Consider the following 26,304-nt stretch of genomic DNA (forward strand, 5'->3'; position numbering starts at 1 on the left):
ACATAGATTTTTTATGACATGAAAAGATAATTGGTTGAGCATGATACACATGCCTCAGGTTTTCACTAATCCTTCTTAAAATGAATGAGTTGGGGTTTTTAAGGGAAAAAGGATCAAGCTTGACTGAAAACTGAGATGTTTTTGGCAATACATAGTCAAAAATGAAATAGGAAAAGAAAAATACATTGCAGATCAAATTTGAAGCTGTGTTTGGGGTGAGAGAAATACATTTTGTTTATGGCTAGGACTGGGTTATCAAGTGACCCATGATACACACTGGCTGTTGGGACTTCTTTGCAGGAGGAGCAGGAGCTCTGGTAGTTCACCAGAGACCCAGTCTGGGCTGGATACTGAGCTAATGGTGAAAACAGGCACATTTTCTAGGTATTTATGAAGCTGTATAGTGAAATTTTAGAGAGTTAATTTCAATTCTGATTCCTTTAATTAAGAGTAAAGAGGGAATAAACTGATAAAAATGACTGATTTTATATTTATAATTTTCTTCTTTTTTCCAAATATGGAAATGTTCCATTAATTGCCTGATATTTATCAAAATGTTTAGTAACTTTCTGGGAACACTAGTGGGAAAACAGTGAATTTTTACAGCTTTGTTAGAAGCTAAGAAGAAAAAGGGTCCTGATTTTGCTTGGAACAAGTAACTGTGGAGCTGTAATTAGAAGTCACTTCCTTTCAGCAATGGAGATGATCGGCTTTGATTCAAACTTTGGTCTGGCACATCAGCCACATAAGTCAAATACATAAAACGTTTGAGAGATCGTCAGGGTGCCTGGTGGGTTCAATGTGTGCAGTAGTACAGGTTCACTAGTGTAAAACACCTTCTTGTGTGGCAGAATCAATGTCAAAAATCTGTTGAATTAATGAAGTACAAAAAGTGCCAAGCATCCTCGTCTTAGTTGATGAGATCTTGCTTTTTCCTCCTTCTGTAGACTTCATTCTCTAGTTCTTATTTTAAAGTTTGTTAAAAAGAAGAAGAAAAAAGAAGAAAAACCCCACCTGCCTCATAACAAAGAAGACTTTAGCATAATGTGTAAGACTACACAGCTTACAAAAAGAATAACTTGAGGACAGTAGGAAAGTGTGTTTCCTCACTTCTGCAAGATATTCACTACCTGGGGTTTGAAACTGTCTTGTTCTCTGTGATACCATTAAGGAATTTCAGATATGAAATGACTGAGCCTTTCACTCCTAAAAACTAGACCTTCAGGAGTGGAAAGAGTGCCTGAGAAAGTACCATCTCTGTCTCATTCTGAGCTGGGGTCTGTATCTTGAATATACAATCAACTACTTGTGTGATTTAATTGCTGTCTTGGATATTTGCCATGACAAAAAAGACACTTTCACAATATGCATTTCTGTTTCATAAAGCCGTGTTTGTTATGGCATGAAGTAGAGCTGTCGCCAAAGAGGAAGCATATGTATTAATTTATTTGATCCTTAAATGTAATTTAGAAATATTTAAATATTTAAATTGTTGAAATTTAGACAAAATACTTTAGCAGTGATGCTGTATCAGTGAACTTCAGAAAAATTCTCATCTATGTGATAACACTGGTCCTTGTAGAGATAATTACCATTTTAATAGCTAGGCTATCCCCTTAAATTATAATCTGGCTGTTCATTAGGGGTTAGGAAAAAGAGTTGTCTTTTCACCTTATTGCCACAGTGCAGAGGGTGTAGATTTTATTAGTTCTTCAGTTAATCAAATAGTGATTCATCAGTTAAGGTTTTGCAGATACTTGTGTACTTGCAGGTAACGGGCAATAAAGTAGAGGAACCCTTTGAGGCTGCAGGAGTCACTCTGAGTGCTGCTTCCCTTTTGATAACCATGAAGTCTTGTGGCCTTTTGCAGAAACAGAGCAGCAGGATTTGCTGTCACCTTCTCATCAGCAGTTGTGTGATCTTACACATCTGCAGGCAGGTGATTTGGCACAGACTTGCTTGCCAGGCTTGGCTTTGGCGGTATGGCTCTTGATAGCAACGTAGGCATGGCAGCTCACATTCGGCTACTTTACCTGGGTTTTTTCAGTTGTCCCTGGTGTTTTAAAGGTAACTTGGGAGTCTCCTTGATCCACTGCATCCTACAGTACAAATGTGGCCTTATTCCACTTGTTGTTGTTGTGGTGTTCCCAAGACAGTGTGTGCCCTTGAGGGGCCAGCAGCCTTCCCAGTTGTGCCGTCCACAATGGGATCATACCAGGGAGGGAGCAGCCAAAGGAGCCTTGCTGTCCCAGCACAGCAGCTCAGTTTGTGACTAATGTCCTGATCTCCATTCTAAAATGTGAAGAAGACAGAGAGAATGTGGTGTGCCATGGCAAAGAGCGTTTCCCTGCCTCCAGCTGTGGGCTACACAATGCAGTGTAGGGTAAGGAGGGGGCAGCGCATCATCATCACTACCAGGGCAATTAGCTTTGCTTCTGCTCTGTAGAAAACCTTGCTTAAATCCTAGCAGTCTTTCCTTTAAAGCATGAGGAAATTCACAGTGAGCTGGAACGCCCTCTTCTGATGCCGAGACAGAACACCCTCTTCTGAAAGAAGTGTGCTGAGTCTGCATTTGGCTCTCCATCAATACCTCCAAGCAGTATAGCAGTGCTCAAGTTTAAAACAGCTTATATGGCTAGATGCTTATATGGGAGATGCTTTGTAAGTAATTCCTGATTTTTGTTCTGGAAGAGTCTTGGGATTTGAGAAGAAAAGCATTTAAATGTAAAATTTCACTGTACTGTAAAAAGATGTGAGGATGGGCTTGTGGATGAAGCATGTCAGCATTGCAGGTTCCATGTGTGTATGTATGCATATGATATATCTACAACGGCACACATTTGTTGAAAATTAAAGCATCTGAAATATACCTAGAAAATCCAAGTTTTTTCCTAAATTACCTAAATCAATCTAAATGTGGCATTAATGCCACTGTTAATATTGCCATTAAAGCAGTGTAGTAAAGTGATTATAATAGTGGTGATACAGAATTTGTTACTGGCTCTGGGCACAAACTCTACCTAAAATTCTCTCTTGACAGAGTGACAAACCTTAATGAGAAAATGACAGTAGTGGATACAGTTTGAATAAAATCAGGTGTTAGGTAGTTATACCTGACATTCCATGCCTGAACTAGAGAAGTTCCCATTAAGTTGCAAGTACAAAAAAAAAAAAAAAAAAAAAAAAAAAAAACAAACAAAAAAAAACCCCAATAGTAAAGAAACTGTAAATGTTTCTTCTGACAGCTGAGAGTGGTGGTCCACAGTGCTGTTTTGCTAACCCCAAATGTTAAACTCTAGTATCAGCCTGATCAATAGGAACACTGCTTGACTGCACATTCAATACTTTGGAAATTTGCTATACTTAGAGACTTTTGACCTTACTTGCTCCTCCGGGTGAGAAAATGGCTCTAGCGAAGAAAAGTTCTATGAAGGAAGATACTAAATGTGTAAATAAGAAAACAAACCAGCAACATTATCTTAATAATATCTATGTCTATAATGAATCAGTCAAGAGACAAAGAATCTGGGTGAAATACTGACCTATTCATTTCTATGTTACCTTGTTTTGATTTTTAAAGGAACTACTGCTTTGTTACAGGATTATTTTTTTTCTAGTTTCATACAGATTAATATAAGAAGGGTCCTACCAGTGGTACTGGTTATGCTTCCCCAAGGGGTTCTCCCACATTGCATTTAGAAGTTCTGTCTTGAAAATCGGTGGCAGAGAGGTTTTCTTGTTCTAAGAACCTGTCTGATTTTTGAGCTGAGGTAAACTTCTAGCGCCTCTGGTGCCTATAGCAAGGAGTGCCATAGCATGAGTGTATTTGGGTGAAGCTCCTTGTTCTGTGCATTCTGAGGCTGCCACCAGGTAATTTGTTTAGATCTTCCTGAGCTGCTGGTTTGCAAGAGGCACTGAGCAGCTGATCTTACGAGCACGCTCTGTGACACAGTTTTATAGACCTTTTGCATATTTCTTCTTAGTGTCTTCTTTGAGGCTCAGAGGTACTTGCTAAGCCAGAGCCTGTTTGTCTACAAGCTATGCCCTGCTTTTGATCATACCTTTAATTGTAACTTCTCGTGCCTCTTCTAGTATATTTTATTATGGCTAATTCTTCTAAAGACATAGAGAAGCTATCAGCCTCTTCTCCTTAACAGTATCTGCAAACTCAGCTGATATTAGCAACTGTTGACACTGCTGACAACTGTATTTCTTCTTCCCCTCTGAGAGAAATATGTATTTAAAAGAAAATAAAATGGGGCTAATATTTCAGACTTTTGTATTGTAATACAATTGCTCTTAGAAATTAAAATAATCTTTAAGTTCTTAAGGTAGTGTTTTATTGATCTTTAAGTATTTTCTATTTTTTGTGAATCTTTGTCAGGTAGGTGTGTTTGGGTTTTTCGCAGCTGTTCTCTTTCTTCATTCTGAATCTTGAACAGAAATCATGATAATAAGAAACCTTTCATCAAGAATTTGGAAGATAATTAAGGAAATAGACTTTATAGTTCGTATGGAGAAAAGTGAAATGTCAAAAAGGAAATGTTTATCATTCTTATCAGTCACAGTCATCACATTGTAACAAGTAGAACCTCCAGGTTGAAGTCTTGCTTTTGCCTGAATTGCACAGGAGATTATACCTGCATGCCAAGGCAGGAGGCCCATTGCATAATGTATTTCGTTTAGTTTCCAGCACAGATACTCTGTTGGAGGCATTTCTTATAAAGCATGTCAGATACAGAAAAAGCAATTTAGTAAGCACTGCGATCAGATCCTGATGAAATTCAATTCTTTTTTGGACCTGCTGTTCCTGGAAGACATCATTGATAAAAATAGTCTCTATTTTCCTCTTTGCTGTGATTCATTATGCTATCTTGCTTCTCTTACAAAATATTTTTTCATCCTCAAAGGTGGCTTGTTTTTTACAAATAAATGAGAAAGGAATTGTGTTTTGTGACAGTTTACTCTGTTAACAACATGATGTGTCAGGATATTTGAATTCTACAGTTTTCATTTTAGTAAACCGGCATAAACATTGGGCACATCAGAAAGAGCACAGCAACCATGGTTTATATTGGAACAACCAAATAAGGTGCTAAAAACTATTAGACAACTATGGTGCTGAATTTAGAAAGCTGGCTTCTTTTTAATAATCAATCTTGTGTTAGTTTTCCCATCAGTTAGTGAAACACTTTTTTTGAGAAGATAAGAGATGTTAGTTCACACACGTCAACTGCATAAAGTATCTGCTGTTGCTTTTTATAAGTGGCTTTTAGAAATGAAGGTGAACTTCTTCAAAATAAATAGAAAGGTAGATTTATTTTAAACTTGCAGATTAACTCCCATTGTTATTACTTTCAGTATATACATATGTTTGAACTGAACAGTTTTTAACTATGATTTATTAATACCAGTTTTACTATCTGCTGTTAATAGTTATGATTCCCCTGGGTGGACTGTTATAACACAGTTCCTGTCTTACTAGTGATATTGATAAAAATGCCTTTTCACCCAGGTGCTACGTCTCCAGGAATGCTGCTCAATGCTGCTTATATTTCATTTTCATATCAAGTGTGGACATTGCACACAGTCTGGTTGCACTCTGGCACTCATCTGTTGGTAAGAAGTGTTATTTTAACAGAGCATGAACCCTCAGATGTGTGTAGCATTGCAAACAAGTAACAACTGTAGGTTAGGTGAATGGGCTGCAAATCTCTAGGGTCGAGCAGTGTAGATTTTTATGGAGTTGGTTTCCTCATGTAGGTTTGCCCTTTCTTGGGAAGCAATTTTGAGGCACAGAATTTTTGGCTATATACACCTGTTTAGCTCCTGCGACAATTAGATCAGAACAGTTTCCTGCAAAGGATTTACTCTTTTCTCTTTTGGCTTTACTGAATCCATGCTTGGGGTTTTCTTCCTTTCTCCTTGTTTTGGCTTTCAGTTGAGATCTTTGCCCAGAAGTCTGGTGTTCTGTGTTGAGTCAGAAGAGGGTCATAAGATTGTGTTTACCCTGTATTCCTGTACACCATTGTATCAAGTTATCCCTCAAAGAGCAGCGTAGGAAATTCTGCAAACTCTGATGTGAGGCACTGCCACTCTCTGTGTTTGCTCACTTACCAAAGGGAGTGCCTGTAGGCCCTTGTAGCTATCAACAGGAAGGCAAGAAGAGGAGAATGGTGTGATCCTGTAAATAAGAGGTTTGATGTGACATACACATTTTGACTGATGACAAGGTTTTGGTATGATCTTTGGTTGAATATACTTTTCTGGGGTGTTACTTGCTTTTTGGATTTACCTCATTTGTAGTTGGATAACTCCGTTGAAATATTTTCTTCGTTTTACTGTCATGCAAGTACTTTATGATGGATTTGTGCTCATTAGTGTTTTGTCACAGCCCTGGTTGTACTGGCAGAGCATCTGAAGCAGCAGCAAGAAACAATGTTGGAATGGTTTTGCAGTTCTTCCTGCTGTTTTAGTACTGTGTGTTGGCAATAGGGTATGCGTTTCTGCACAGCATGGGTATGACTTCGCTAATTTCCGATTTACAGCTTGTATTCTAACCTCTTGTGTTTTTCAAGAAGCACAAGGGGAAGCAGTGTAACCATAATGATTCATCAATTCATCAAAAACTTTGTTGGTTTAATATTGTAGGGCTTACTTTGAAGGGGTTCTGGATGTCAGCACGGGGTAATGTGTGTTGCTTAACTGGTATTTTCTATTCAGCAAAAAGCTTCTCACCCTTGTTTGCGTAGGATGAGAGTTCTGCTGTCTTTATCAGTGAATTCATCAGCTACTCTGAGTATGATGTGTGTTGAAGGCCCCTAGGCTTTATTTGAAGTCCATTGGCCCCAGTTACAGCTTTCCAAACTGGGAAGGCTGTAAAAATAACAGATTTTAGAGTAAAATACTGGCATGAAATGTGTTACATTAACTAATTGTGCTATTCACCACCTTGTTCTGATAAAACACTTGTATCTATTGCTTTACACTGTGAGAGAAACCCAAGAAAAGCTGATGGTTAAGTGTGATTCATTGTGTTCTTTTGGAATATTTTGTGTCAGTAAAAGTTACCACTATGAAATACTCTACAGTTCTCAGCACTTCCTAGAAAATAATGATACACATAAGAATGTGGGAAAAGAAAAGAATGCTTTCTCTGTGTGTTCATTCAGTTTGGACATTGCAAAGCATTATGTACATCTTAGTTTTGTTCAGAGCAGAAAAGACTATAAATCATCAAACACAAGAAATATCCTGTGTGTTTCAGTGATTTAATCCAGTTTGCCAAACTTTTAATATATTTTAACTTGACAACAGAGGGGCAGGGAACTCTGGTCTTATTTTCTTGAAAACCTTTGAGCCACCTATTCAGTGCAGAATTCAGTTCCTTGTATCCTTGGCTAGAAATTTGAATGACTAGCTGGATTTAGGCCCACAGCTTGGGGAAAGAGGGGAGTTCTTGAGGATACAAGTCCCTGGCCTCGATTTTTATAATTGAACTGCACTTGGTGCTACCAGTCAAAAAACCACTGGTGTTGTGTCACGGGGTGACTGATTGTCTGGAAGTGGCAGCAGGGAAGCAGTGATTGCTGGCAGCTGGGGAAATGGGAGGGCAGGGCAGCTGGGTCCACTTGCAGTTATTGATGGGGCATGCCGGTGTAGATAGTGGTATGGGTTAGGGAGGCGGGAGAGGGTCACCACTCTGACACTTAGCAAATGTGAAGACAGAAGAGGAAAAAGGGAGAAATAGTTGGAAACATAGAGAAAAAGATGACTTTTTATAGTTTGTTGCCAATTGAGTGACATAATGTCATCAGTCTTCTAGTGTTGGAAGCAATCTCTGTTGCAGGGCTGTCAGTTGAGCTGATGCAGATCAAAATACTTATTTGCCATCATATAAAAAAGTATCTTTCTTAACCTCTCCCCCAAAATCAATGAAAATTTTAATGTACTGAATCTGAATAAATTAGAGTAAATTCATATTTAGGAATTAGGTGTGGTGTTTTCACAGTTGAATATATATTCTTACATTCTTAGAGGAAAATGTCTGGGGAGGTGTTTAAGATTTTTCAATATTAGACAAGTCATTGAGCTGGTTACCAAAAATGCTTAAGTCTTCAAAATTTGACATCTGATAAATATCCTGCATACTTCTATGGAACAGGTCTTATATGTGTATATGAATGCCTTAGAGCTCCTAGGAACAATTGAATAGGTAACACAGAGCTTACTTAGGAAATTATTTTACAAGAATACCAATTTATTTGGTAAGACTGTAATTTAGGATGGGTTTTCACAGCTGTGTTAATAGCACATATATTGGGTAAAGGTCAGTTAAATGTGTCTGCCTAAGAAATGCTGCCACAAACTGGCAAATAAAAATATTAATGTAAGTGAACATTCCTTTTTTTGGTGGATTGTTGCTCAAGGCACTGTGATGTATCTTATTTTGGTCAACCTGGAGTAATGCATATTTTCACAATGTTCCTTTTTTTAATTTTTCCTTTTTTTGTTGTTTTTTTCAGTCTTTGTGTCTTAAAACTTAGTCTTCCATGTGAATTTATTGGTAGAAAATGTCTTGCCATGTTTGAACACAGTAATAAAGTCTAAAGACATAGGTTTTGTCCCTTCTGTTAGCGGATTTCATGCAGGCTAATAGACATAGGAGCACTCTGGGTAGGAAGTTCACATTGGTGAATCCGAAGAGGAGTTTGGGAACTCCTCCTTTTCATATGGTTTTATCTTTTACAGCAGTTGGTAATGTTTATTTCTGCCTGTGTAGTGACTCAGACTACAGACTCACAGGAGCATCTCAGGGCAGGCAGGTGGGAGCTGAAATGGTTGTGAATCAACAAAGCAGCATCAGCCCTGTTTGTGAACCTCTGACTGATTCATGGTCTGTTGTCTTCAATCAAGTAAAAGACAGTTCTTTTATTAATAATGTACTTGCTCAAAAATAGGCAGTGTCCTGGTCAGGAAGGTTAACTGTGTTTCAGCATCCTAGAACACTGTAGAGGAATGAAGCTGGGTTAATTAACATTGATAATATACAGCTGTGGGCTGGCTTCAGGGGCGGTGAGTTGGCTGATGTAGACAAGGTGCAGCTGTGGCTGGTTCTGTTAAGTGGTTGGGCAGCCAAGGAAGAGAGAGGAGGAAGAAACAGAGAGAAGTGAGAAAGAATGTGTGTCCTGGATGAGGAGAGACTAGGAGAAGGTAGCAGAGGGACTGACATGAAGAGTATGCTGGTATGTAATGGTAAAAGACCTCGTTGCAGCCAGCTAGTTTTGAGAGTGCTGTGACAGAACACAATCATTTTCGTAGAAGAAAAACCCAACCAAAAACCACCAAACAGCTTGCTACAAAAAAATGTGTTGTTATTCTAACTCTAAAAATGTGCCATTTTCTCTTTTCCTTCTTGTCTTACCTAGAGGAAGCAGTTCTTCATAAATAGATACAGTTGGCAAATTTAGCTGTGCATCTCAGGTAGACAATGGAAAAGATAGAAATCTCTGGTTTTGGACTTTTGAATGCAGCTGTAGTCCCAAATTTATTAAGCTGCATGTTAATAAGTAAAAAATCAGTTGTTCTTTTTCTTTGCTATCCTTAGTAGGAGCATAAAACATTCTTGCACAAATGCAAAGCAAACTTACTTTGTAAGTTTTGGGACTAATCAATGATGTGGTGGTTTAAAGATCTTTTGCTTTACATTGTTTAAGGTATTTTTCAGGTAAGACAAAAAAAAAAAAAGGGGGAATTTCTGCCAGTCATTATTATTTTATTATCATGTTATCCCCCTTAGATACCTGTATTCTAGCCATGTGTCACCATTTGAAATGGAGAGAACAGCTGAGATTCAGTGCATTACGAAGATGTGAGAAAAACAGACAGAGAAGGAAACATCAGAGATAGGCTCACATGTGGTGATAGTAGTCAGTTCCTGAATAAAAGCAAAAAGAGTTTCAAGAGTTTCTGTAGTTGAAGTATGTTCAAAGATATAAGAGTACTGTGTCTGAAAGCGGAGTTTCTTTCCTCTCCAGGGAAGCTTTCTACTGAGTAAACAGGACTGCTTAAAACAGACCAGGCTCCATTATCTCTTTCTCTTCTAAACAAACAATTTGCAGCCAAATTTTGGCTAACCACACAGGTCCAAGAGCAAGACATAAAAACAATGTAGCAAATCATTATAAGCATTTTCCAGCTGCACTAAATGCATTGAGACAAAGCATTTGAATATTTGCTGTTGTGTTTGGGTTTTTTTCTTTTCTAGCCCTTTTGATTTAATAACAGTAACTTCAGGTCTTTCCCATTCCTCTTTCACATTTGTCCCATGACAGAAACTCAATGCTGCTGCTTTTTGAAGTTTTTATCATTTGATGACTGGGGTAGGGTGGATGGCACTGTTTTATGATATTGGTGAATAAACATTTTTATTATTCACTGATCATTTCATAATGAATTATGAGAGATCTTTCCATTGAAATAAACATGAGGGAAAGATTGCCAGTGCTTTGTCCTCATAGCCCCTAAGCAGTCAAGTCTTGTTTGATTTCATTGAAAAGGAGGATGGTTTTGACTCATTGCCCTCCAAAGTATTGCTGAGAAAATTTCTCTGAGAGTTTTGGTTGGTGATTTTTCACAAAACAACTGAATATGTAAAAGGAAAATGTGAAAAATCTTGAGGTACTTCATTTGTGTGGTCTTCAGTGCTTAAAACTAGTCTTTTGCAGGTGACCCTCATAATCTCTGCTCTGAGTAATTGAGTATAATCTGTAATTCTCTTAGTGTGCTCTCCCCCACGTTGCCGAGGTCACATAGGAATGAGCCGAGTGACTCCGATACTAGCACAGATCCCTTTTGATCTCCCCTCTTTTCCTGTGTGAACTGAAAGCTTCCTCCTCCTCTGCCTCATGTCTCTTTCTTTATACACAGATCTTGTTTTCTGTCAAGGCCAAATTTCCTTAGGAGTATTTTGTCAGGGAGCTTGTCAAAGTTGGCTGGAAGTCTACACGTGCTGTATCACATGGTTCTGTGGTATCCATGTGCCAGTGATTCCTGCATGGAACCACAGTAAGTTTGAGAGACTGGATTTCCCTTTGCAGAAAACCAAACGCCCTGTTGTATTTATTTCTGTGTTTTCTCAGACTGTTATTTTATCACCTGCTGATTTTTCTTGGTATAAGCCTCAGGTTTCATGATGGTATTCCCCTGGGTCACCCTGGGACCCTTTTAATTCTGGTATTACATTTGCCACCTGCTGTTCTTCAGGTACCAAAGCACTTTTAAGCAAGAAATTACATAGCACAACAGGTTCATGTGACTCACTCTTGCCTTCCATTAGAAATACATCTGCCCTTGGCCTCATGTTACTCTTCATTTGGCTTGTTCAGTCCATAATGTGTCTGAATGCTATGATTTTTTGCAGGACCTGCTAGACATCTCACATGGAGAAGGTGCTGGCATGGGCCCCATCAGAGTCCTTTCATGGTGAACACAAAAGAAGGAAAAAAAATTGAGATTTTGTGCTGCTACCTTATTCTCTCTGAGCTACCCCCCCACCTCCCCCTCTTGATCATCTCTGGGCCCTGCAGGCACCCTGGCAGGCTTCCTGTCACAGTTCTGTTTGAAGAAAGATTTTTTTCTATTATTATGTATTAATACTGTGATAACATTTGCAAGTTGGGGGTTCGGTCCCTTTTTTTTTTTTTTTTCTGGCCTTCCTGATGGTGAGTTCTTCTGTATTGGAGCACCTGGAAGTCTGTTAATACCAAAACCAATAACTGAGAGATCTCTTCCCTAATGGGGAGAAGTAAATAAATTATTGCACATTTTACCCTAGAACTGACAGGTTCTCCTTGTTTGTTTGTTTTTTAATCACCTGCTGCTGCCAGAACTTGTGGACCCTTTTATGTTCTTCACTAAGACATGGCTGTTTTTGAAGGCCATCTGTTTAACCTGAGTAACCTTCCCTGCACTACTGTGTAGCCATGCTGACTTGCACTTTCTCAAGCCTGTCTCAATAAAAACCCCATGGACATTTTCTTTGCCTTGAACTGAGTGTCCTTAAGCCCCACGAACATTTCACTCAGTAACGTTTTCACTTCTTTCTAATGGGCTTCCATCTTTTTATGAAGCTCTTCTTTGAGGCTGAGATCGACAATGACAGGGCTGTCTTTTGTAAGGATGTTAGATCTATTACACAGTGGTGGCTGTCACAGACTCCGTTTTGTAACATTTGCCTACTCTGCAGAGCTGGAAGGAGGCTCCACCTCCTCTTCTTAAGTCAGGAGCCACCTACTGTCTGTATGTGACCACGTCCACTCTCTCAAAGGGCTTAGCAAATCCTCATCTTTTCTGTGAACCTTCTGGCGAACATGGTGGTGAGTATTGTACCATGGTAGTCTGCAGGTCTCTAGCAACAACTGGTAACTGTGATATGCAGAACAGTTTTGGGGGCAGGACTGGGGCCCCACCCCAGCAAGATGGGCTCTGGGGAGCTGCCTGGCCCCATGAGCCCCAACAGCTTTTCTGCCAAGCAGCACCATAGCAGCAGGACCCGGGGGAAGTTGTGAGCACCTGTTTGTGCCTTTTACATTTTAAAGTGCTCAGGAAAGAAATAAATATCCCTATGTAATAATCATAGTTATTACTGCTATTGATCAGAGCATGTTTTGACTACAAATTCTTAAAATAATTATTTTTCATGAAAAGTATATGTACACCTCCTGAAACGATCCTACACATCCTTTTACAAATTTATTAACATACTTAATGGCTGCTTCTTTGTGCAGTTATGTTTCCATCGTTCTAATTTAAATGAAAAAGATACTTGCATTATCTATGGATTATTGAAACAATATGAAAGTATCTTTAACTTTGCTTCAAGGCACATCAGGCTATTTAAATCAAAACAGCTTTAAATTATCCCTATACATTTTAGCGGATTGCAACTGATCTTGTTGCATGAAATCTTCTAGTTTATAAGCAGCCCATATCAGGGTGTACGGTACTTAGAAAAGCAACTTACTTAAAATAAAAATTGAATGGATTTCATGTTTCAGTTTTAATTATACTACTTCACTTTCTTATACAACTTGCTTCTGTTAATTGATGGCTTTGACTCTGAGGAATCAGTGTAGTGGTGGCAGTGTGGGATAAAATACCCATTGTTCAAGTAGAACCTGTTTAATTTCAATTGCAGTTTTTCTAAATGCTGCTCTCAAACTTCTCCTTGAACTGGACAGTAAAGCACATGTCCTTGCTATCTGAGTTACATATCCAACAATTACTATTTTAGTCTAGTTTCAGCAGTTGGGTACAGCTGACAGCTCATTATTGACAAGGCCAGATCCATCGCTGTTATTCTAGCATAGATTCAGATGTTTTGGCTTGGCCTGAAGTGCTATAATGGTGAGTTTGGAACCTAGCCAGCTTAGCAAATGAGATTGTTTTGGTTTTTGACTTTCATGGTTTTGTTGTGGGTGTGGTTTTAACTACAATGTAGATTTGTCTGAGAGTGCTTCAATTGATCTGTAAATTTAAAAATAACATTTTAGTCTTGGGCAGTTTTATGCATAATCTTATCTTTCAGCATGTAATTCTTATGCAGTCCTAAAGCATTTTAAAAATTCAAATGTGTCAAATACATCTTTTCTATTTCTTTATGCCTATTTTGAGCTTGTCTGTTCCTCATTATGCTTTTAAGAGTTTAATTTTTTAAAGAGTCAAAAGTGGAAACAGGCATGTGACAAAAGACCTCACCTGCTTGTTGGGAACTGTGGAAAAAGCCATGAGCTGAGAGGTAGAGTGAGGAGGTACCAGTCCTGTGTTGGTAGGCAGATGCTCTGCACCCAAAGCCGAGAGCTGTGTAACCATGCGTGGCTGCAAGCCTTGGCTCATGAGCCTGGAAAAGCCTCATTGGACCTTAGTAGCCTGTAGGAAATGACTTCTGGGTGGGCAAACCGTGGGCAGAATAGCTTGTATTATTGCAGATGACAATAAGGCTACGTATTCAAAATTACAGGAGGGGTTATTAACTCTCCTCTCTTGCAAACTGCCTTGTATTCATTCCATCTTGGTCTCCTCCTGGTTCACCTCTTTTCCCTCTAGGTTTATTGACAGGCATTGTTAAAGCTCTTGCAGGTTCCTTCCAGATTGCAGCAGGAGGATTTCTAAAGGCTGTGCCAAAACTTGGCCAAGCGCGGGCTTGTCTCATTCCTGTTCCTACTCTGAATTTCAAGTTCCCTCTTGCAGAACATGGAGTGTCAGAGCTTTCCAGAGCAAAGGCTGCCAGGATTAGTTGTATGTGGGAAATATGTCTCTGGTTTTTCATAGAGGTTATTAAACATTTTTGCCATGCAAAAAGTTCCAAGGGACGGAAAAGACTGGTGTACATACATTCGTGGACTAGCTACATTTCTAGATGATTGAGCAGCCAAGGTTACTGAAACTGTTATTTTAGAGTTTGGAATGGCAGCTCTGGTGTTGTGACTGGAGACTGTATCAGCATAGGAAAACTAGAAAATACTCAAAGCAACAGTGAGGGATTAATGCTGTTAGTAGGTACAGGAAGCTGTTAAGTTGGTAGGTAAAAAAATGGGCCCAGAAATACTGAACAAGATGAAAGCTTGCAAATGCCTTTTCTGGCTTTCTATCCATGTTTGGCATGTGAGATCACTCTACTTTGAATAACAGTGTGAATTATTGCAATGTCCATTCAAACTTCCCAATTGTACCTATCCTTGAAATGTCTGTACCTTGGCTTGAATTTCTTTTGCAGTATGTATTCATGTATCACTGCCACTGTAGCTCCTAATGATTCTCAAATCTGATTTGTTGTTATTTCCTTTTTTAAAGCATTTTCTGTATTTCACTGCTATGATGATGTCTGAAATACCTGATTCAAGGGACTGTTTATAAAAGCATAGTCAAGCATTTGCTTGAACATTTGCAAGCTTCCTTTCCTTGAAGATACTATTATCGTATAAGATGTGTCTCAAAGAAAGGAGATTGCTGTAGAAATATATTTGTTGCCTACTGAATTTTTATTTCAAAAGGGTCATGTACTGTAAGCATTCTCTGAATTATGAGGCTTTTCTCCTGCAGTTTCAGCGAATATCCTTTTCAGTGAGATGTTTTTTATGTAAAACCTAAAGATCTGTGTACTGGCTTTCTAATTTGTCTGTTTCAAATCTGTCTGATTTGTCATTTCAGGCACGTGTGAATCCCATCAGTGTCACTCCACCCATACAAGCCATAGATCAGGACCGAAACATCCAGCCTCCTTCAGATCGACCGGGCATCCTCTATTCCATCCTAGTTGGTTGGTGTCTGCTACTCTTGCTATCACTTACGATCAGTCACTTTATTATGACCAGCCAGAAAGATTGACTGGGAAAGTGGAAACCTAATAAAAATTCATCTTGTGGTTAGTGGGATGCTTGAAATCATTGTCCTACCTATTTATGTTTAATTGCAATTTAGAAGCTTATTTCAAGTGCTTGCATTATTTATTATTTATTCTGATTAGATTCACTATTGTCTGGTTTAGTGGTTGGAACAACACAGCAAGCAAAAGTAGAGAGACTTGTCTGTGCTTGTAGTTTTGCTGCAATGCACTTTTCATTCACAGGTGCAAAGGCACAATAAAAAATGCTAAAGAAAGGCAATTGGAGCAGGTTTCATTACGAAAGTCTTCTGGTACAGAGGAATTTAAAGGGTCCTACTGCATCCACCTTTAATTTTGCTGCCTGTCAGCTTGCATGCTTTCCCTTGTAATTCAGTGTTTGTTGAGTTGACTGCTGTTTTCTGGCCAGATAGGAATGCAGTTCTAGAAAGAGTTCAGAGAGTAGCCACTTTGCTGGGGCATGTCTTGTATTCTGCTATGTATTTTTATTTTTTTCCCCTGCTACTTTCCTTCTTTGGCATTTGTTTCCAGTTGCTTAGCTTGTATGATTTGATAATGAAAAGGCCTAAGGCAGTGGTTTGCAGTCGTGTGTTTTGTGGAATCACATCTTTTTCGTGTTTGCTGTGTTAAAGTGCAGCTACACAGCTTTCTCACCTGTGGAGAGGTGGAAGTGAAGATTTTAATGAGCAGATTCCATAGTTTTGCTTGTTATTAAAACCCAAAAAACAACAAAAGAACCAAAAAGGATGCTTACGTATATTGTAGTTCTGTTGTGAAAGGGGAATAGTAGTAGGTGTGATGGTTTGATATCATTGTTTTAATGATATCAAATGTTTTAAGATGGTTTGATTAAGAACCATCTTAAGAAGGTACAATTAATTGCTACCACACCAGGTACTATTGTACTGAATGTGCAAGTCCCAAGCTCTGTGAGCAAAATGCAGGACCCTGAGCCTGCTCATTGCCAACAGACTGGTTTGAGGCATTTCCAGGGCTCTGCTCCCAGGACCATGGCAAGGGACATGGCAAGCTAGATTTCTTCAGGCTGTGACTGGATTCAAATCTGGCAGACCAAATGATGCACTGCTGTCAGCTAGTCCTCTTCCAGCAAAACTGTTTTGTAAAGGAATTTATAAATATTTGTAGAGTAAATATGCTAGAGGTTTTTTATGTTTGAGAATTGACTTGGTTTATTTATAAATTGACTTGGCTTATTTATAAATTCTGCTATTGACAGTTATGCCCTAGTGCAACATTTAGTCTGTTTGCAACTTATGCAAAGAACTTTAAAAGTTCTTCAGGAGTGAACTTCTTAAAAATTGTGGTTTGGTAACCTGTGACAAATTTAACATTTGAATGACTGCTTTGACCTCAAAGAAATAATTCAGAAAGAGGTATTATAGCAGTTTGGTTTGGTTTGAGCATTTATCAATGGAAAGGCTTTCCTCTGTGTTCCCAACACTACTTTCAGCACAAATCCAAAACACATCCCCATGCTAACTACTGATAAGAAAATTAAGTCTACCCCAGGGAAAACTAGCACAGATCATCAAGATAGAAGGGGTAATCAGAGTGTAATCAGAGGTCTGTTAAGCACTCAGTGTTCCTTTTTGGTGCATATGGTGCAATCTCATCTCTGTGCTGAAGAAACCATGTGCCACCCTTCACGTGCTGTCCTTTGTTCTCAAGGGTCCTTATGAACCTACTGGTGTGTGCTGGCTTGCCACATTTTGATACCCTAGACCCCTGCAAACACACAGACGAGGTGAACTTCTGGAGGCAGGAGACTCAGAGCTCATCCATAGAGCTTTAGGCCTCTGCTTTTCCTGAGTTACTTATACTTGCAGGTTTGACCCATGAGAGACTGGCTGGCAGTGTAGGGGTGCTGTGAACAGTTCTCTGACCAGTAGTGTTTGTCTGTAATACACAGACAACACGTTTTGAAGACACAAAGTTACAGTAGGCAATTCCTCCTTTCTGGAAGCAGATAGGTAACACTGTGAGTTAACACAGATAGGTAACGGAGGGTTGTGCTGCTCTGTCAAAATACAAATACTTTTGTGTATGCAGAAGCAGATATCTCTGTTCCTGGAAAACTTTACTTTCAGAATTTAAGGTATCCTGGAGTTTGGACCCTTTCTATGATAGGCAGCAGCTAGGCTGCTGAGGCATCATCACTTATGATTCATGCAATCCAGCTCTATTATACTCTGATTTTTACTATCCTAATTGTCTTCCTCACTGTCTTTTCCTCCTTTACCTGTTAGCGATCTATTTATTTATCTTTGCTTCTTTCTTGGAATCCTTACATAGTATTAGCTTCATCTTCCCTTCTGTAGATCGCTTTGTGCCTCTTACAGCTGTCTCTGTCCTCCCCTACATATTTTTTCTCTTTCAGGGAACGACTTTTCTTATTTCTGGGTGCTTTTGCATTTAGTCCTTAATCTCTTGATTTTTCTTAGCTTCAGCATCAGCCCTCGTGATGTGTAGCTTCCTAAGACTACAGCAATATATTATCTGCCAAAAGCTTGGAGTTCCTGCTAGATGCCTAGTGCTCTTAAAAAATGAAATCATTTGATTAGGAGAGGAAATTTAAATGTGGGGCAGGGAGATGCAGGACTTGGAGCTAGAAACTCAGCATTTATGTTGTAATAGAAAAAATGATCCATAGTGGTTCTTCCTGTTTCTACTCTTTGAGTCTGTGGCATACATGTATACAGAGATAGTCACAAAATATGTACAGTGTGTGTGTATGTGTAGATACATATCTAGCGAATGGTTGTCATTTGGTGAGTTGCAAATTAAATTATTGCACATGAGTTTGGACAGTAATCTTATCTCCTAGGATAGCTACTGGCTTTCTAAAAGCAGTTTCTAATCATTCCAGTTGAAAGGTGAACAAATAACAGCATTGTTCATCAGGAAAAGTGGTCTTTTTTTGTGTTGAATCTTATGCCCTGTTAGACTGGATTGAGGATTTGGCACAGCAATATTTGTACTGCTCTCATGGCTGCTTTAAGATATCGTAACTCAAGGGCTCGAGGGACTTACTGGGGCATTAATACTATCAGCCAGGAATGCTCTTTGCCTCTCAGCTGCTACACAGGACTATTCCTAGGCCCAGAATGCTCAAGATCTTAGTCTTGTAATCAGTATATTTTGGTTTCTTCAGATACTTTTAGTAATATTGATAAGCTGTGAGATGGCAGAGTTCATGCTGTTTCTAAATGCTTCAGCTTTCTGAGCTCTGCTCTGTTCGGATATGTGCTCTCACGTCTCCCCAGCTGCGAGTCAGGCTGGCTCAGGGAAAGTCACAGTTAAATCAAAACAAACTAGGATGAGACATAGAGACTGGAGAAGATGGATACAGTTTTCTGCCATGCAAATGAGGAGAGTACATCCCTTTGTCTTAAAAAAAAAAAAATATAATAAAATGGTATAGTCTCTGTTCCCTGATAAGCAAGCTGAATGATATTCCATATGCTTATTGCTTCATCCTTCTCTGACAGTTAATGCTCCACTATTGCTACTTTTTTGTATACTTTTTTTGAAAATCATGTGGCTCAAAATCACTGGAGCTTAATTCTTACCTCCTCCTGTGCCAGGCTGTGCTGCTACAGCCATTTGACTTGAGCGCCGTTCTACGGCAATGTTTTTGGGCTACAGCTGCCTCGCTGGCCAGCCTAGGGTCCAGGCACAGCAGGGTCATGGCTGTCTCCATCCTTTGCGTAGCCGTTGCTGAATCTCCACAAGTTCACAAATCTGTTTAGGCTCTGGCTGCTTCTGTTTTAACTGGGTTGGAGAGTATCGTGGAAATTCACAGCCATGAAGACACTACTTACTGCTGACAATAAATGAAGCTGTTAGATGAGGTTTCATCTGGTACTTCCTCTCTGATGAGAAGCTTCTTTTCTTAGAATAATTTCTAAAATAACGTATCTCTTGTTATTATTTATGTGCATGTTATTAGTAATTGATTAAAGAGCTTGCCCAGAGGTGCAACAGAAGGCTACAAGAACTAAGGCATGTAAAATGTGCATTTTAAATTGCAAATGTTGAGGCATCATCTGTGAGCAGTAACATGGCTATCTTGAACTTAGTGGTAACATCTTTGTCACATCATTTCACTGCATGTTTTCTTTAAGTGTGTGCACTCAAAAAAAAAAAGTTCAGTGTTCTTTACTTTGTGGCTAATGTCAGTGTATGTCCAGCAGTACCTCAGGGGAAATGTACTTCAAAGCTGGGAAGAGAAAATCTCAGTGGCATGTGTTTAGCAAGTTGGGTTTCAGGAGTGTGGTAGATATAAGTGGAAGATGATTTGCAGTGAGAGCTCATTTTTCCGCATGTCTTCTTATCTGGTCAGATTTATAGGTATCTCCTGGAAGCTGAGAAGCAGAATTTCCACCGGCTGCCGGTGGTTTGGGCCTCTTGTTATCAAGTACTTAGGGATTCCCAGTTGAGAAGAGTCTTCATGGTTAAGGAGAGTAAGGGAATAATGTAATATTAAAGACATAATGTTAGTAGCATCCTTAAGCTCCATGTACACATGATGCAGTATTTTATCCTTTTAATAGCAGGATTAGGGTTTGTTCCTTTGATGACTAACAAGTAAAATATATTGTTTAACTAAATCTGTCAGAAACCTTTTGTTCAAACCTCTATGTCTTTTTACAGGCACTCCTGAGGATTATCCACAGTATTTCCATATGAATCTCACAACAGCTGTACTGACACTCCTAAAGCCAATAAATAGGGATTTACACCAGAAGTTTGACTTGGTTATTAAGGTAATTTTGGCTGATTTCATATTTCTGTATGCTCTTGAAAACTGCTTAGTAACAAAAAGCCCTAGAGAATATGTGGGGTAGATTTGCTTGTCTTTCCTGCTTTGTTTTATTTTTTAGCTTTCAGGCATCATTTAGCACAGTCACAGGGAAGAAGGGTGTGAAGTATTTTTGAAAAGGGGATGAATCATGGTGGAGTTCTAACATTTCATGTTATATTGATAATGTGTGAACCACTTCACATTTGCTTTTTACAAACTCTGTTGTCCTGAGAATGCATGTTAAGTTATTTCACATTTTATCCAGTTCACAACCCATGCTAGAGAATCGTATAGGTACAAGTAATTGTCAGAGTACTGAATACTGGGGACAAGGAGAACAAAAAAAATCACCTCAACTTCAGCTTTCTTGAAATGTTGTAGAAATTTCTCAGCATGATTTTTGTTTGGTTTTTGTTCAGGGATGATTAAAAAAAAAAAAAAAGGTCACTCCAGAGCTCTTCTACTGAATAAAAAGAAAGCTTCGGACATATAACCAGTGCTGATCTCATTCAGCTCCTGTTGCTAGGAAGAGGCTTAAACCACTTTATAAGTTTATACTTTATTTAAAGTATAAAATACTTTATATATTTGCTGTTTTCTTTGCCAGTTTGAGGATAGGGGAAAAGTATAGGAGGTGATGTCAGTATTTAATTGCTTAACTTGTTAAATGTAGTAAGCTATTAGTTTTACTTTGAGCAAAACTGTACAAAGCCATAAGCTTTGCTGCAGGTGAAATTTGAGTGAACAAACTGCAACAGCCAGTTCAGTAAAGACAGTGTCTAATGAGAACAGAGCAAACTTACATTTGGTTCTTTTGGAGAGTCTGGAGTTGTCCTAAAGCTGTTGTGTAATAACACAGAAAATTGTTTAGATTTTGCTGTAGATTTGGAGAGGAGCAAATAAAAAAGAAAGGAATTGCAGTAGTCTATGTTAAAGTAGTAGATCACTTGTGTATTTGTGAGTGTATTTCAGTAGAATAAGGAGTGGGCTTTCCAAACTGCAGTGTGTTTTAACACAGGGATGTCATAAAGCTCTTGCTGTTTGTTAGTCCTGTTCAATCTATTTCTATGGGTTGTACTCATATGGTAAGAATTATTTATTGGCCTCTCCTACACCCAAAACGTTTTTTGGGGGTACTGGCAGCATGGAGTCACCTTGGTGAGAGCAGCTACTTCTGTGCCAGTCTATGAACCGATCTCTTTGAAATCGTGTGCCATGGTTTTGCTCGCTCCCAGCCTTGATGCTTTTGGCCTGTCGTGCAGTCAGACCAAAATCCTTACCATTCCTCAGGGAAAATCTGAGTAGTATTTTGGGGTTTTTTTCCCTTCAGAGCAGAAGCAAAACTGATGGTTTCAATCATTTGGGAGTGGGGAGAGCACTGATACGTGCTTCTGCTCTTGATATAAGGGGGAATGAAAATGCTTTTGAAATAAGGGAAAAGTGTCACACTAATACGGTGTGACACAGCAGCCTAGGTCCCCAGTGGTGTCTGTGCCTGTGCAGGGCCATGCAAAAGCTGACTGTAGCTAGTACCTGGTTAACTTGTAGGAATTCTTTTTTTTATACTAACTTTGAGCATTTATTAAGCACGTGAGAGTTAGGGATAGATTTGCAGGCTCCCTCTGTGCATGTCTGAGAGAGCAGCAGTTTCTCTGGAAAGAAGGTAATAAGATTATTAATACACAGGTCCTTTCTGCATCTTCTGAGGAACATAGCTGTGAGTATAGATAGAAGATGAAACAAAATTGCTGTTTATAGGGATTTTGAATAAATTGGCACCTTTTAAAATACTTGTGTTAATTTTCTACCTCAGTTGATTATATATGCATCAAAGTCCAAAGCTTGTAATACTCTTAGAATTAAATAATTTGTGATTGGATTTTTTAATAATATGGTTTTGAGCTTTCTTCCTGTTGTGGAGTTCTGCTGTCACTGGGACAGCTGAAGAAAATTAGGTGGATTAACATCTAAATAAATAGGCTAAGAAGTTATGGGTTAAAGCCCCATAGTGCTGTGGTTTCATTGTTGTTGTTTTCCAAGTTCAGCACCCGTATACAGTAGCACAATACATCAATTAAAAAAATCAATTACACTGGTCTGGTATCACATTCTGTGTGCCTAAATAGCAAACTCTGTTGTTAATGGAAATGTTTATAGGCATTATTAAGTTCATATTGCTGTGTTATATGTGCAGTCAAGGAGATAATAAGGAAAATTATCAGTCTGAAAGAATAATAAAAGTTTTAATGCTGTGTTATTCAGGGACCTTATGAGCTCGTGTAATGTCTCAGGCTTGTACCAAATAAAATCTTCAGGTTCTTGTGTTGCACATTCTCGAGTTTGCATTTTTCACGGTGTTGACATTGTTGAATCTGATTTTATTTATCCTGGAGGAGTGCAATGTGTGATGTTCCCCTTCAAAAAGAAAATACACTGGTTTTGCAGAACTCACTAAATGTAATCTTTAAAATATTATTTCTGATATCAGGAGATCAACCTTTTTCTGCCAAAATATTGTGGAAAACAGCGAATGGAAAAGGTGGTTAAGTCAATACATGGAAGTTAGAATGCATGAAGTAAGGCAGGCAGGAAATCGGTGCACTCATCTGTGGTATAAAAACATTGCTGATAAATGTTGAATTCTCAAATAGGTAGACAATGGAGAAAGCCAAACTTCTTAATAAGAAATGCTGGTTTTCAGTCTCCCTGCTATCTCCTGAACATATTTGATAAGCAAGGAGGCAAACTTCTTGGGCCTCCTAGGGAAGCTCTTGTCACTTCCATCCCCTGCAAAGCAACAGGGGCTTTTACAAAATAACATATTTTTTGTGTGTCCCATTGAAATTTCTGTGTGGCAACTGGAAGCGTGTCACAATATGCATGTGGATTTAGAGCCTTTAATGGGAAAGGCCTTTCTGGTGTTAATAATACCGTAACTAAAAGCAGTCTGTATGAGACCCAAAATATGTAAGGCTGTGAACATTATGAATTGTAAGTGTTCTTTGCCTTTACTTACTGTTGCTTCTGTTATAAGAGATTGTCCCTGACGTGCAAAACCACAGCCAGTAATATGAGTTCTGGTTTTGAAATACATTTTTTGGAGTAAGTTTTATTTATAAATACATATATATTGTGTTTGAAAATTTATGTTCATAAAGGCAGGGACTTGCATGTCTCTTTGAAGAGCAGACAATTTGGAGAGGGAACAATGTCCTCTGGAGCAGATGGTCCTGCTTTACAGAAGGTGGTTGCTAGAGAAATCAAACCAAAGCTACAGTGAAAGGGAGCACACTTTCAGCAGACTCAAAGGCTAAAAAATAATGACATATTTGCGACAGCCTTGCTGAAAAATCTCCTGAGATTCTCAATAAAATAATAAAACTTTTTAAAACTACATTTCCTTAGTATTGTCACTGTAGTAGCTATCTTTCTCCTGGAGGGCAATGATTTGTAACATGAAGGTGTATAATCTGTTTTGTCCTCAACAGAGTTAACTTCACCTCCATTTTGCTTGTGTAAGAGGGTATAACTGTTTAAGAAAATGGCAGCAGCTTTGATCACCTTTCCGGAAAAAATATGACCATTGCACTGTAGACATGAGACTATGTTCTTGTTACTAGCTCTAAAAAGTGTCAGTGAGTTTTGGTTTGGGTTTTTTTTGACACACGTATACCATGAAACAAGTAAGAGAATTAATGAAATTGATGTGCTTTGATCCTTTCCTATTTGAACATTGGTTATTTATCAGCCAGACAAAATCTAACCTGACAGTGCTATTAAAATCAGTTTGCAAATTGGATGGACTATTGAAGCCTAGATGTGCTTATACTATACAAAATAATAATGAATGGAAATGCTACACTACAGAGGAATTTACCACACCTGTAAGAAACCAGATTTTGATAAAATTACTCATGCTGACTGGCAATTTAGCTCATGGGGACTCGTGTGACTTTCAGAGTAGGCTGAGGATGGGGGAGCAACATTACCACACAGGCTGTCAGTCAAGCCCAAAGGATACATATATGGAGATTTGGAGAGAAATTGTCACTAGCAAATCATAAAGAGTTTTTTTCTTTATAAAATACTTAAATCATGACTTCTTAGGTTATTTCAGTGTCTTGTAAAGCTAAAAGTGGTCCTCCTCTAAATAAATAGCCATGTTATTTACTATGACTACAGAAACTTTGTCAACTCTGTTAAGACCCAGCATGGTCCTACTGAAAATACAGAGTTAAGGAGTTAGGGAAAGTGTTTTCTTAGCAACTGTTGTGTAACCAGTTGATAATGTATGTCAGAAGCTATCCCTGGTTCTCCAGCATGGGTTCTCTCAGTGGTTTGGTATCCAGTAAGTAAGGAAGAATCAAGACTTTTGTTCATTCAGGATTGCTATAAAACCTGTAGGGCTTGCAATAAAAAAAAAAAAAAAAAAAAAAAGACTGGAAGTATTTTGAGACTAATGAAGTATAGGCATACCTTTTCACTTCATGGTTGTACCTCTCTAGTCTGTTATTTACCTTGAGCAATCAGTTCCTAAAATTTTCCCCAGTGTCAAGAAAATGCATGTATGTCAGAGTCAAAACCAGGACAGGAATTTTATTTCTCTTGCAAGAACTGCTCTTCTGTTTTTAATGACACGGGGATATTTGTATTAATGACTAAAAATATTTTTAATATTATAACATGTGGTAGGAAAACAGAGGAGTGTTTATGTGATGTGGATACCTGTGTACCAAGGAAATGGCATTTATAATGCAGGTTTCCATACAACCTGTATGGTTAATTCTTAAACCACTGTCTGTTTTGTTGGATTGTATTTGTGCCATTAGGGTGTTGGGAAGGATTCATGTAAACTGGACATCTCAATAAAAGCCTCCTAATTAGATTTTAAGAAAAGGGAGGAGTGAATAAGTTTCACAGCTTCAAATAACATTTGTAGCCTGGCATTTTTATAAGACCTTTCCTTGAATCTGATTATAGCTTTTAGGGAGCAGACTCTTATGTAAAGAATTAGTTTGTGTCACAGTTGCTAGGTAGTTTTGGTGCCTTCTCAACAGTGGTGGTAGCAGAACTGTAATTCAACACCGTGCTGCAGATGTGTAGAACATTTTGAAAAATACCCTTACAGAGTATTTTCTGTATCTTATGTACCTCTCTCAAAAATCTGTTATCCCCAGGTAGTGTTTCAGTCTGACTGGCATTAACTTTGTGACAGATAATACCATAGAAACAATTCTGTAGTGGGGTTGCATTTCCTTGGTGTTTGGGTGGTAACAGAAGGTCGAATCTGTGTATCAAAGTTGAACAGACATTGTTTGACTTTCCAGTGTTACAAGAAAATTGGTTTGGGTTCCCATTCTGCAAGAAGTGATGTTTACTTTCCAGCAGTAATATTGACTCTGTTTATTCTCCCGCCTTGAATCTCTCAATAATGTGATTTTGAATTTTTAGAAGGCTTCTCCCTGTTGAATCGGCTGTGGCATTTATATAGGCTGTAACTAGACGTGGAAGGTCTGAATAAGTCAGTTGTACTTGCTTTGAGTATGCATATAGAGACTGAGCCCGAGTATCAGCCAGACCACATCCCATGTTAAGGAAGATTGTGTACGAAGCCTGGCTACAAACATGAAGTACCATCCGCTGGTGCATGCGTTTGATTAAATGAATACTGTTGTGCTACTGGCATGGCATGAATTTGTGCCTGTTTTCCTGCCCATCCCAAGAAACCACCTGGGAGCTGGAAAGCTCACATTTCCTTTCTCATGGAGGTGCTTTGGATCAGAGAGACGCTCCCAGCACATGTATTGGCTGTTCTAGTATAGTTAAGGCTTTTGCAAATGTGCATGGTTTTCCCTGATATGGATCTCAGCAGAAATGACAGAAAGTGATGCTTTCCTTTTGCTTACACTGGAGGTTAATTGGTTTCTCTGTTCATGTTGGGAGCTACCTTGATCTTTCCTGTCCATTGCTCTCGAGGCTGTTGAAAGCTTGCAGCATTACATGAAAAGAAGGCATAGCTTCAGCAACAGTCTCAGGATCAAACTGTGGACAGATGTGCACTTTGAGGGCAGAAAGT

At 38.7% G+C, this 26,304-nt stretch overlaps 1 protein-coding gene across 6 annotated transcripts in view; it reads left to right on the forward strand.

The window, feature by feature from the left end:
- Positions 1 to 26,304, forward strand: part of PCDH15 (protocadherin related 15) — an 878,455-nt gene that overhangs the window by 601,284 nt on the left and 250,867 nt on the right. For all 6 annotated transcript variants that reach the window (XM_080401549.1, XM_080401544.1, XM_080401545.1 and 3 more), the window contains 2 exons: positions 15,211 to 15,319; positions 20,078 to 20,190. In XM_080401549.1, coding sequence (XP_080257675.1) covers positions 15,211 to 15,319; positions 20,078 to 20,190 — 222 coding nt within the window. The remainder of the gene's footprint in view (positions 1 to 15,210; positions 15,320 to 20,077; positions 20,191 to 26,304) is intronic.

Source organism: Falco punctatus, assembly GCF_963210335.1.
Source record: "Falco punctatus genome assembly, chromosome: 9".
NCBI classification, from domain to species: domain Eukaryota; kingdom Metazoa; phylum Chordata; class Aves; order Falconiformes; family Falconidae; genus Falco; species Falco punctatus.